The sequence below is a fragment of the Oncorhynchus mykiss genome, chromosome 5 (genome assembly GCF_057628025.1).
Source record: "Oncorhynchus mykiss isolate SJ-2025 chromosome 5, ASM5762802v1, whole genome shotgun sequence".
In the NCBI taxonomy this organism is placed as follows: domain Eukaryota; kingdom Metazoa; phylum Chordata; class Actinopteri; order Salmoniformes; family Salmonidae; genus Oncorhynchus; species Oncorhynchus mykiss.
This window is the reverse complement of record NC_143026.1, coordinates 29,807,727-29,820,427: the sequence shown is the minus strand read 5'-3', so window position 1 is coordinate 29,820,427 and position 12,701 is coordinate 29,807,727. Positions and strand designations below refer to the sequence as shown.

The 12,701-nt window shown below is 45.5% G+C and overlaps 1 protein-coding gene across 6 annotated transcripts in view; it reads right to left on the bottom strand.

The window, feature by feature from the left end:
* Nucleotides 1–2,169: 2,169 nt before the first annotated feature.
* LOC110523581 (mediator of RNA polymerase II transcription subunit 13-like) overlaps nucleotides 2,170–12,701 on the bottom strand; it is a 103,590-nt gene continuing 93,058 nt past the window's right edge. For all 6 annotated transcript variants that reach the window (XM_036977231.2, XM_036977232.2, XM_036977234.2 and 3 more), the window contains exons 18-31: nucleotides 11,184–11,363; nucleotides 10,698–10,933; nucleotides 10,293–10,515; nucleotides 8,784–9,102; nucleotides 8,431–8,680; nucleotides 7,976–8,164; nucleotides 7,544–7,767; nucleotides 7,125–7,267; nucleotides 6,784–6,942; nucleotides 5,711–5,875; nucleotides 5,271–5,422; nucleotides 5,015–5,179; nucleotides 4,719–4,846; nucleotides 2,170–4,371 (exon numbers count right to left, since the gene is read on the bottom strand). In XM_036977231.2, the coding sequence (XP_036833126.2) occupies nucleotides 4,239–4,371; nucleotides 4,719–4,846; nucleotides 5,015–5,179; nucleotides 5,271–5,422; nucleotides 5,711–5,875; nucleotides 6,784–6,942; nucleotides 7,125–7,267; nucleotides 7,544–7,767; nucleotides 7,976–8,164; nucleotides 8,431–8,680; nucleotides 8,784–9,102; nucleotides 10,293–10,515; nucleotides 10,698–10,933; nucleotides 11,184–11,363 (2,666 nt within the window). In that variant the 3' untranslated portion in view covers nucleotides 2,170–4,238. The remainder of the gene's footprint in view (nucleotides 4,372–4,718; nucleotides 4,847–5,014; nucleotides 5,180–5,270; nucleotides 5,423–5,710; nucleotides 5,876–6,783; nucleotides 6,943–7,124; nucleotides 7,268–7,543; nucleotides 7,768–7,975; nucleotides 8,165–8,430; nucleotides 8,681–8,783; nucleotides 9,103–10,292; nucleotides 10,516–10,697; nucleotides 10,934–11,183; nucleotides 11,364–12,701) is intronic.

The following is a 12,701-nucleotide window of genomic DNA, read 5'->3' as shown; positions in this document are numbered from 1 at the left end:
ATCTTTAAGGGTGCCATTAATTGCGAAACCTTGATTTGGAAGACATTGCTTTTTAATTAAATCAATAAATTATTTTGTTGGGTTCCATTGAAACATTCATAAAGTGCAGTATTTTTCACATGTTGTTATTTTGAGTTTATCTCTATAGTTATAGTGTTTTGTTTTTTTAAAGTATTGTTTGTGCATTGCCAGTCATGGGTGCCAATAATTTTGGAGCCCACTGTATATATATATATATATACAGCACCAATCAAAAGTTTTCTTCAAAGTAGCCACCCTTTGCTTTGATGACAGCTTTGCACAATATTGGCATTCTCTCAACCAGCTTCATGAGGTAGTCACGTGGATTGAATTCCAATTAACATGTGTGCCTTGTTAAAAGTTAATTTGTGGAATTTCTTTCCTTCTTAATGCGTTTGAGCCAATCATTTATGTTGTAACAAGGTACAGAAGATAGCCCTATTTGGTAAAAGACCAAGTCTATATTATGGCAAGAACAGCTCAAATAAGCAAAGAGAAAAGACAGTCCATCATTACTTTAAGACACGAAGGTCAGTCAATACCGGAAAATGTCAAGAATTTTCAAACTTTATTCAAGTGCAGTCGCAAAAACCATCAAGCGCTATGATGAAACTGTCTCTCATGAGGACTGCCACAGGAAAGGAAGTCCCAGAGTTACCTCTGCTGCAGAGGATAAGAACATTAGAGTTACCAGCCTCAGAAATTGCAGCCCAAATAAATTCTTCACAGAGTTCAAGTGACAGACACATCTCAACATCAACTGTTCATAGGAGACTACAAGAATCAGGCCTTCATGGTCGAATTGCTGCAAAGAAACCACTACTAAAGGACACCAATAAGAATAAGAGACTTGCCTGGGCCAAGAAACACAAGCAATGGACATTAGACTGGTGGAAATCTGTCCTTTGGTCTGATGAGTCCAAATGTGAGATTTTTGGTTGTAACCGCCGTGTCTTTGTGAGAAGCAGAGTAGGTGAACGGATGATCTCTGCATGTGTGGTTCCCACTGTGAAGCATGGAGGAGGAAGTGTGATGGTGTTGGGGTGCTTTGCTGGTGACATTGTCAGTGATTTATTTAGAATTCAAGGCACACTTAAACAGCATGGCTACCCCAACATTATTCAGCGACTCGCTATCCCATCTGGTTTGTGCTTACTGGGACTATCATTTGTTTTTCAACAGGACAATTACCTAACACACCTCCAGGCTGTGTACGGGCTATTTGACCAATCACCCAAACTCAACCCAATTGAGATGGCTTGGGATGAGTTGGACCGCAGAGTGAAGGAAAAGCAGCCAACAAGTGCTCAGCATATGTGGGAACTCCTTGAAGGCTGTTGGAAAAGCATTCCTCGTGAAGCTGGTTGAGAGAATGCCAAAAGTGTGCAAAGCTGTCATTAAGCCAAAGGGTGGATACTTTGAAGAATCTCAAATATAAATATTTTTTTATTTGTTTAACACTTATTCTACAATGTATAAAATAGTAAAAATAAAGAAAAACCCTGGAATGAGTAGGTTTGTACAAACGTTTGACTGGTACTGTATATAATATACTTATGAATCAAATATTACCCCACTACAATACAGATATATGAATGAAACCAGCATGGTGCAAGGAAACACTATCATTCATGTTTCTGTTTTGTTTCAATAAGTTAGAAGCTGACATATGCTACAACAACGTTCTCAAGATTGTGACAGTGTTAGTGAGCGAACAAGTCATGTCTGGACTTCTACAGTACCATGACAGAGCAGCTCTCAGCATGTCTCCCACATAGTCTCCAATAAGGAGGGCAGATGTGATCGGGGGTCCGAGGTGTTGATCCAATTCACAGGTCTCTGTGGTGACAGGACAAGGGGAAAGCATTGAAACATGATAACAGGCCCTCTCCTCCCCTCTCCTCTCCTCTACACAAATGCAGATAGCAGAGCATTGACGCGCCAGACCATTCCAACCACATCACATGTAGTCCCTTTCACAACATGGCAATGGAATCAATGTCTGAGACTAATCATGCAGCTTGTCTCAAATTCAATGAGTGATCTGAATGGCACTGTCCATAATCATATAAAGATATCAAAAGATTAAAGATTTTAAAGACTCCAGTTTCGAACAAGATAGCATAGAGAACACACACTCAAAGGGAGTTTTTTTTCAAGAGTTTTAATAATTTACTACAAAAAAAGAGTGTAAAAGTCACAGATCTCTTCCCCAAGATAGATCTGTCTCATATTCAAAATGATGGCAGATGTCACAAATTTGCAAACTTGCCCTCTTTTGTACTTGAATGTACATTTCTTGGCAAATACACCCGTGGCTGTATTTTGAATGAGACTTCATATGTATATATTTATATTTAAAAAAGCCCACAGCAAAAAATACTTTATAGGAATCACTTAAAATAAAGTCAATTAAACCAGCATGAAATGTACAGCTTTGAGAAATTCGAGAAAAAACCCAGGTGAAAAGTGTATATACAAACATGCTAGGAATTGTACAAATAGCAGGGCTGTTTGAGTGGAGCTCAAGAAATAGGCTTTTCTGATGGTTTGCTTGACATCATTTAGGACCACCACTGATATAAAGCATATTAGTTAAATATACAACACTCATGTAATGCTCAAATACATACCATTGAAATCTATTGCCTATTTCAAGTTTATTTAGCAGGAGAAGAGAGACACTTCATAAATATATCTTTCCTACAATATTAAGCTCCTTAACTTAAACTCATTAAATAAAACGGCAAAAAGTTGACATTTCAATCATTGAAAAAAATATAAAAGTATAGAACTAAAATACATTTTCTTTGATAAAAGATTTATACTGTATTTGCCTCTTCAAAGAGAAAGTTATGTATAAACCACTATCACCATCATGTGGCTGTTTTAGAGAAGTAATATATGTATATACACACACACATATACATATATATATATATATACACAGATATATACACATATATATATATACACACACACATATATATATATATATATATATATGAGTTTATATGCATGATATACTATATATAAATATGAAATGTTATAATTTTTTTTTATTACAATTTGCTTCAAAACGTCAATTTCCATTTCCGACCCCAAGGTGATTGATATTACATTTGGAAAAGACCTTGATACATTTTTTTCTTCAAAATGTAATTTTAAATATTAAAAATAATTCTAAATTCTTCACAAATGTCAGTTTAACTCTATAAACAAGAACCTCTGTTCATTATTTGTCAAATAGTATTCAGTGTGTTCATATGTACAGCAATAAAATTGTAACTTCCAAAAGTAAGGAAAAAGTGCCATTATCAAATGCTTTGACCTCACAGGAAATTGTTGTGTTCTACGCCCTTTTATGATTGTTGGTATGAATTTCATTACTAAACCGCGAGCCAATGAACTCACAACCACAGTTCCTTACAAACGTGTAAAAGTGTTATTGAAGGTAGGAAGCTGCTGTGTTGCTATGGTCAGTTGGTTCCCTGGTTGTTGGAGTGTGGGGCAGATACAGGACACCTATGCAGGTGACTCCCAGGCTCCCATCCTACATGAGGATGTCTGTATCTCCCAGGGTATCCCTGTTATGGCTGGTAAGGGGGATGGTGCAAGTCTTCATGCAGGACCACACTACAGGTCACATAGTGCACCCTTTAACATGTTTCCTCCATGACTTCAAAACAGTCTGATCTGATAATGACAAGTGTAACACGGAAATGTCCTATTATGACAATAAAAAGGGCATAGCTGGATATCTCCATCTTCTCTCTCAGACGGTACGTGCCTTTTCAGATGGTTGTTGGCACATCACCGCATCTTACAATAACCGTTTTTAAAGGTAAGAATTGCACTGGACTGGTCTCATGGCTGACCATACTGTTCATGTTCAAAGGTCTCTCTGTACTGTACATAGGCGTTTGTTTTCCCAACCAAGGACCAGCACAATCTGTTGTCCTACTGCCACCATTTTGGCCATCAATCCACTGAATTAAAGCCATGATTTGATCACAGATCACATGGTAATACTAGGTATAAAAGAGGTCCATAAGTCTCACCCTATCTGTCCGTTCTGAATTTTGTTAACAGACCTCTGGCTCTCTCTGGTGTCCCAGCAGAGACATTGCAGGCAGGCAGGCAGGCACACATGACCTCAGAGGCCATGGATTGTACAGAACTCAGTTTCCTCAGCTGTCCATTAGTAAGTCCCATTGCTAGAGCATGTTGAGGACGGCATTGTACATCTGTGTGAGCACAGCCAGGTGAACGGGCAGGCAGGAGCGGCGGTCCTGGGTGGCAGGGTTACACGTCAGCCACGAGAGGGCGTTGTACTGCTCCAACACAAACCTACAGCAGGACGCAAGACATGAGCACCAGGGTTTGGGGTTAGAGAGCACATAACATGAACATACATCACACTAAATGAAGTGTTGACCTTTATAGCCTTCAAATGATCCCTGCACATACTCTACTACTTCATCACAGAGGGCAAGTTAGTGACAATAACAACCAATATGACAGAGTAAGAAGAGGAGACGATAGGGTGTTATACAGTAGAAGGTAGGATGGGATGGGTAGTGGATACTGGGAGGGTTTCAGAATTCTCTGGTTTTCCAGAAATCCTGTTTTAATTTTGAGAAAGTTAATGGAGTTTTGTAACCATAGGTACTGGGCATATAGCATAACCTACTAACCTGAGCACGTCAGAGGTGGTCTTGGAGTCCAGAGGGTGAGGTATCCTCTTGGTCGTCTTGTCTGAGCTTGTCTGATTGGGTTCATCTGATTGGGCTGTGGCAATGGCGATGTGGTGGTGTAAAGATGCCTGTAGAGGAGAAACAGGGGTAAGTGTCTGAACACACACTTACACACACACATACACAAAAGTATTCACCCACACGCACACCCATCCCACCCCCCACCCCACACACACACACATACGCACGCATCCCCACCCTCACACACAAAATCAACAAGTACGTGGATCCCTTACCTTGAGAAAGAGTGGACACTGGTTCTGAGCCTGAGGGCAGGAGGCCCAGAACCAGTGAGGCAGGCTGTCGGCCTGGGCAGTGGAGACGTAGTATCCCAGGGCTAGAGGCTGCTGCTTCAGCTCCTCCGGAGGGTTCTCCCTGGACAGAAACCTCTCTCCCTGACTCTGGAGGACAGAGGGAATATGAAGGATATATGGCCACCAACAGTGGATAGTTCAGATGAATTGAGTCACTTAGCCTGGTTCCTGAACTCACCCTGTTATGCTGGAAGTGTGAGCTTCCCCCCATGCCAGAGGGGGAGCCAGGGGAGGGTACGGGGGAGGTGTTGGGGGAGGGGTGCAGGTTGAGAATGTCATGTCCTATGTCATTCTCCAGCTCGTCAGGGAAAGGCAGGTCGAACATGTCGTCTGGAGACAGAAACACAGCAGAGTTATCTATCTAGTCAGTTACATATACATATTCCTCTGAGCCTATTCCAAACAATCCTGAGAGAATTGTACCCTCTGGTGGGGATATTTGTGAACTTCACACAACTTAAATCCAGCAACAGTTACTGTAAAATGCTAATTGCCCATATTAAGCCTTCCAGCTCAAGTATAGATTTTAGATATAATGTTATTGCCGCTAACATATTGGTTGTACTGAATAAACTTGTACACTGCATTCAACATGGAGGTCTAATGTGGAGCCCTTACCGGCGTTATCCTCTGTGGGGTAGGAGCTGGCAGCCAGCTGTGTGGTGGCGGAGGTGGGGAATACCAGGATGTGGGTACAGGAAGCGTCTTGAGGGGTGTTCAGCTGGGACGTCTGCAGGTTGAGGGCTGTGCTGCGACCAAACACCGAGCCCATCGTCACTGCGTCTGCACACGCACACACACACACACACACACACACACACACACACACACACACACACACACACACACACACACAAAAGTGCCATGTGTATGATAGTAAACCTATGGGCCCTGTCATGCAACAAATCCCATGAACATGGCCTCCATGATGATGGAAATGCTCCGGCGCTCCGTTGCCAGGGAAGCTGATGGGGACTGAACACTGCACATTTCCAACAGCCCGCTTCAGACCAATTCAGACCAACTTATTATAAATAGTATGTCATGTAAGATTTACCTCAATAGAGCTTAGTGTGTGCTTGGCAATGACATCCTTTGAGTGTGTTAGTTTGAATTGCTGTGCACAATGTGCTACAGTGCAGTCTATACTGTAAAATCCACTCGGCCTAACCTTACCTCAAAATGCTGCAATCGCCATTATGCCTGCATTACTGTGAGCTGTGAAGTGAGTGTGGCAGCTCGCAGTGCTCCCTGAGTGTGTGGCAGCTCGCAGTGCTCCCTGAGTGTGTGGCAGCTCGCAGTGCTCCCTGAGTGTGTGGCAGCTCGCAGTGCTCCCTGAGTGTGTGGCAGCTCGCAGTGCTCCCTGAGTGTGTGGCAGCTCGCAGTGCTCCCTGAGTGTGTGGCAGCTCGCAGTGCTCCCTGAGTGTGTGGCAGCTCGCAGTGCTCCCTGAGTGTGTGGCAGCTCGCAGTGCTCCCAAAGTGTGTGGCAGCTCGCAGTGCTCCCTGAGTGTGTGGCAGTATTGGGGTTAAACACACTATTACACTGTTCACCCTTAGCTCATAACATCATGTTGTATCTGCAACTCCAGGGCTTACAGAGTGAGCTCCTATAACATCTATTAAATATGTCTATTATATCTGGAAGGTTCACTAAACACATCATCCATGGGCCCAGCAGTGCTGCTGCTAACCTGGCATCACCACGATGGAGCCCTGGGGCTCCATGGCAACCAGGCAGGCACTGAGGATGGAGGGGGAGTCGGCGGAGGAGATGCCACACATACGACATGCCTCCTTCAGCTGGCGACTGATGGAGTGGAGAGAGTGCTCCCCCAGGAGAACGCTCCAGTCTGGAGGGAGGGAGGGAGACTCAGATCAATACAGTGAATTGTTCTACAGTCTACTGTCATCTCCTCTGGATCAACTGAAATACTGAGGCCGAAAATATCGAAACAATAGTTCCAGCAGATCTCACCTTCCACCAAACACCAGGGATATTGAAACAGAGTTAGCTGCACTACGCTGAACTCACCTTTCAGTTCACCATGTCCTAGTCTGCCCAGCCGACCAATCACGATCCTCCATGGGAGTGAGGTCATCTGGATGATGCCGACACACCAGTCCCATAACTTTTGCAGTCCCATCTTCCTGGCTGAGACCTTGGGCCACCGCGCTCTGAGGAGGAGCAGGGAGTGACAAGAAGAACGTTTGGTAATGTCTATATAGCATCATGAACTGTATAAATATAAAGGTTCTGAAATGCTACATTAAAGTGTATTACTTTACTCAATATAATATAGCCTAGCCTACTATACATAATAGATATTATATGATATAATTTAATGAACGACAGGATGAAAGGATTTGACATTATCTAACATTAGCACAGCATCATCAACACCTCATAGATATCCCACACCCTCCCAGACCCTGAGTGATTGAGTAACTGACCTGTTAGGCACATCGATGTTGATGATGCAGGTCTCCAGTAGCTCTCCCTGTTGGTCGGTGCAGGAGACCAGGATCCAGCGCTGGTCGTGGGACAGGCAGTAGCCCACAAACAACACGTTGTACCTGGGAGGGATCTCTGCCCACACCTCCCCTGGCTCCGGTTGCTTGGCACGGGTAGGACCCAGAATGTACGGGGGAGAGTAGCCCTGTAGAGGGCTGGGGTGCTGGGGAGGGGACAGGGGGAGAGAGCGGGACGGGGAGTGAGGAGGGAGGGGGAGAGAGTGGGATTGTCAGACATTTGGAGCATTTACTAATCAGATGAGATGTGTAGGTAGGGTAGGCCCCTATGTGTCTGAGTGATTGTGTTTGAAGCCTGTGTGTGACTTTGAATGGGTGTACATGTCTTTAAATGTGTGTTTGTCCAAGCCTTACCTCTGGGCTCTTGAGCACAGATTCTAGGGTGGAGGCGGGGCCAAAGCCGGTCAGAGACTTGATGTGTGTCTGTGTGGGTAGGATGCGTCTGCACTGGGAGTAGGCTGAGAAGGCCAGGGAGCGCAGGTGCTGCAGGTACAGAGGGCTCTCACCACTGGCTGGCTGGAGCAGGTACTGACATGGCACCACCTGGACAACCCATACAGAATGAATGAGCACTCTTGTATGAGCAGATCCGTGGTAGGACACCCATACAGTGTCTTCTGGCACTCTATTCCATATATAGTGCACTCCTTTTGACTAGAGGGCTCTTTTCAAAACTAGTGCACAATGTAGGGATTAGGGTGTTCCCCCACAGTCTCAGTCACTCATCCATACAGCCATTAACATTGAACCATACAGAAGCAAAGCTATAGGTGGTGTAGGAGGGAGTACAGTACAGTATATGATCCTACCTGTAACACCAGTGCTGGTCTCATGCTCTCCGGCAATGTCTGTAGCATCTCTGTGTAGCAACGCAGCAGCCCTAGTAACCACACACTGCCTGCCTCCACCTCCTCACCCTCCTCCTCCTCTCCTCCATCCCTCGCTCGGCCCAAGCACAGGAAGGGGTCCACCACGTAGATCACGATGGCAGGGGGGTGGGCGTGGCTATCGGCCGAGTCCGCCAGCGTGGGGATGCCGATTCGCTCCCGCTCCGCCACACTGGGACAGGGGGCGGAGACATATATCATGATAACATAGAAAACTGAATAATAATATAGTAATACAATAGTAATAGAGCAGCATAGATGCCCTGGGTCCTCACCTCTCAGGGGTCTCTGGCTGGCTAGGTGGTGGTGGTGGGGCATTGGGGGTATTCTTGACCTCAGTGGACCCTCCTTGGGTGCTCTCTGCTGGACCTGGCTGGCCCGAGGCTGCTGCTGCTGTGGGGGTTGGGGTGCTTTCTGAGCTGAGGGCCACTGGGGGGGCTGTTGCCTCTCCCTCAGCAGGGGCCCCAGGACCATAGGGGGGCTGACTGGAGGAGGGGGCAGGCTGGGCTGAGGAGGGCGTAGGGGCTGGAGGAGGCTGAGGCTTGGGGGGTAACAACAGACTGCTGTCCAAAGACAGGGCAGACAACTGTGGACCTGGATGAAGGAAAACATAGAGGAAGATTTAGAGTTGAAATTAATGGAGTAGTTAGTGTTTAGGGGTGGGGGTGTTGCAGCACTCTCAGCACCCCTACTTCCTGCGGCAATGGTTAGTGTATATACATACAGTACCAGTCAAAAGTTTGGACACACCTACTCATTCCAGGGTTTTTCTTTATTTGAACTATTTTATACATTGTAGAATAATAGTGAAGACATCAAATCTATGAAATAACACATATGGAATCATGTAGTAACCAAAAAAGTGTTAAACAAAGATTCTTCAAAGTAGCCACCCTTTGCCTTGATGACAACTTTGCACACTCTTGGCATTCTCTCAACCAGCTTCATGAGGTAGTCACCCGGAATGCATTTCAATTAACAGGTGTGTCTTGTTAAAAATAAATGCTTCACAGAGTTCAAGTAACAGGCACATCTCAAAATCAACTGTTCAGAGGAGACTGCAAGAATCAGGCCTTCGTAGTCGAATTGTTGCAAAGAAACCACTACTAAAGGACACCAATAATAAGAAGAGACTTGCTTAGGCCAAGAAACACAAGCAATGGACATTAGACTGGTGGAAATCTGTCCTTTGGTCTGATGAGTCCAAATGTGAGATTTTTGGTTGTAACCGCTGTGTCTTTGTGAGACAGAGTAGGTGAACGGATGATCTCTGTATGTGTGGTTCCCACCGTGAAGCATGGAGGAGGAGGTGTGATGGTGTTGGGGTGCTTTGCTGGTGACATTGTCAGTGATTTATTTAGAATTCAAGGCACACTTAAACAGCATGGCTACCACAGCCTTCTGCAGCGATAAGCTATCCCATCTGGTTTGTGCTTACTGGGACTATCATTTTTTTTTCAACAGGACAATGACCCAACACACCTCCAGGCTGTGTAAGGGCTATTTGACCAAGAAGGAGAGAGATGGAGTAATGCATCAGATGACCTGGCCTCCACAATCACCCGACCTCACCCCAATTGAGATGGTTTGGGATGAGTTGGACCGCAGAGTGAAGGAAAAGCAGCCAACAAGTGATCAGCATATGTGGGAAACTGTTGGAAAAGCATTGGTGAAGCACAGGTGAAGCTGGTTTAAGAGAATGCCAAAAGTACTCATATGTCTCAACTGGTACAATGTCCCTTCATCACTTCAGACAATTTCAATCATAAAGTTCAGTGTTTCACCTAGCTGCTTCCTGCAGGTGCGCGCATAGAGTTTGAGTTTTCTGAGGTTGTCGCTGTGTTGCTGTCCAGCCCAGGGCCCTGTGAACCACTGGTCTATCTTCTCCTCCTCATGCCTCTCCTTCTGTTTCTCCTTATCGGTCTCAGTTTCTGTCTCTGCCCCCACACGCACCAGCCCATCTCTGGAGACCTTTGCCAGTGGTCTGTGTTTCCCCAACCGACACGTCTGAAAATGACAAAAAGTAGGGGTCAAGGGCTATAGAGCACATACACAGTATCCCACCCAGTGTCTTCAAACATTCACAGGAGGTGGAGACATCTAATTGGTAATTGTATATTCTGAAGGAATCAACAACTAAGGAATTGCTAGAGGAGAGGTTTGGGATATAGTAGTATAATAGGACTTACCTCGTAGACAGCGCTGAGCTCCTGGAAGAAGGCCTGTGCCCCGGCCAGCAGGGTTTCAGAGTTGGGGCAGAGCACCAGGAAGGCCACGTCCCTCTGTCCCCCATATGGTTCCAACAGCAGCTTCTCCCAGAAGGGCAGCGCCAGGGGTGACAGCGCCAGGAAGTTACGGTCATAGTTATCGTAGTAGCCCAGCAACAGGGTAGGGATGGGAAGGGGCTCGGGCGACTCCTCTGACCCTGGTGAGAAGAAAGATGAGAAGATTTATGGAAGGCTGGATTGGACTGAAAGAGGTCAGGTGATTGTCATGTTCGATTACATTTCGCCAGTTACCCTTTGTACAGCAATATTTAGGCGGCCTACCTGAAATGTTGACATCAAATATAATTTACACAAAAGTGAAGTCACAAACAGTTAATGGGAAATCTATCAGTACATTTCAAATATCTACTGTAGATACGTCAATAAAGAGTGTCCCTGGTGGCTTACCGTAGGATCCCCGGCCGGCCATCTTGTGGAACTGTTGCCATGTGAGTGGACCCTGGACATGCTGGATGTTCTCCCAGGTCCGGCCCGTTCGTTTCTTCTGGATGGCGTCCTGGAGGAAGGGCTGCAGGGACAGCAGCATACGCACCACGTCCTGGGACGACAGAATACTGATGTCCAACACTAGGGAGAGACAAGGACACACACACACACGAGAACACACACACGAGAACAAACACACACACACAGAAATACATACATGACATAAATGAACATTAGGCATCATACACATTGAACGTCACATTGGGGCGGCAGGGTAGCCTAGTGGTTAGAGCGTTGGACTAGTAACCGGAAGGTTGCAAGTTCAAACCCCTGAGCTGACTAGGTACAAATCTGTCATTCTGCCCCTGAACAGGCAGTTAACCCACTGTTCCTAGGCCATCATTGAAAATAAGCATTTGTTCTTAACTGCCTTGCCTAGTTAAATAAAAAATAAATAAATAAGTCTGTATCTAACATGGATTTAAACTTTGGTTTGATCTTTTTTAATTTTCCATTCTAAGAAACAATAAACGACCAAAAGTATGTGGCTCATCTAACATCTCGTTCAAAAATCCTGGCCATTAATATGGAGTTGCTTGCTACGCCCTTTGCTGCCTTAACAGCCTCCACTTTTCTGGGAAGGCTTTCCACTAGATTTTGAAACAACGCTGCGGGGACTGCCACAGGAGCATTAGTGAGGTCGGGAACTGATGTTGGGTGATTAGGCCTGGCTCACAGTCGGCGATCCAATTCATCCCAAATGGGGTTGAGGTCAGGGCTCTGTGCAGACCAGTCAAATTCTTCCCCACCGATATTGACAAAACAGTTCTGTATGGATATCGCTTTGCGCACGGGGGCATTGTCATACTGAAACAGGAAAGGGCCTTCCACAAACTGTTGCCACAAAGTTATAAGCACATAATTGTCTAGAATGTCATTGTATGTTGTAGCATTAAGATTTCCCTTCACTGGAACTAAGGGGCCTAGCCGGAACCACGAAAAACATTATTCCTCCTCCACCAAACTTTACAGTTGGCACTATGCATTTGGGCAAGTAGCATTCTCCTGGCATCTGCCAAACCCAGATTCGTCCTTCAGACTGACAGATAGTAAAGCATGATTCATCAGCCTAGAGAACGCGTTTCCACTGCTCCTGAGTCCAATGGCAGCAAGCTTTACACCACTCCAGCCGATGCTTGGCATTGCACATTGTAATCTTAGGCTTGTGTGCAGCTGCTCGGCCATGGAAACCCAATTCATGAAGCTCCCGATGAATAGTTCAGTTCTGCTGACGCTGCTTCCAGAGGCAGTTTGGAACTCGGTAATGAGTGTTGCAACCGAGGACAGACAATTTTTACGTAATACGCCCGTTCTGTGAGCTTGTGTGGCCTACCACTTCACGGCTGAGCCGTTGTTGCTCCTAGACGTTTCCACTTAACAATAACAGCACTTACAGTTGACCGGGGCAGCTCTACTGGT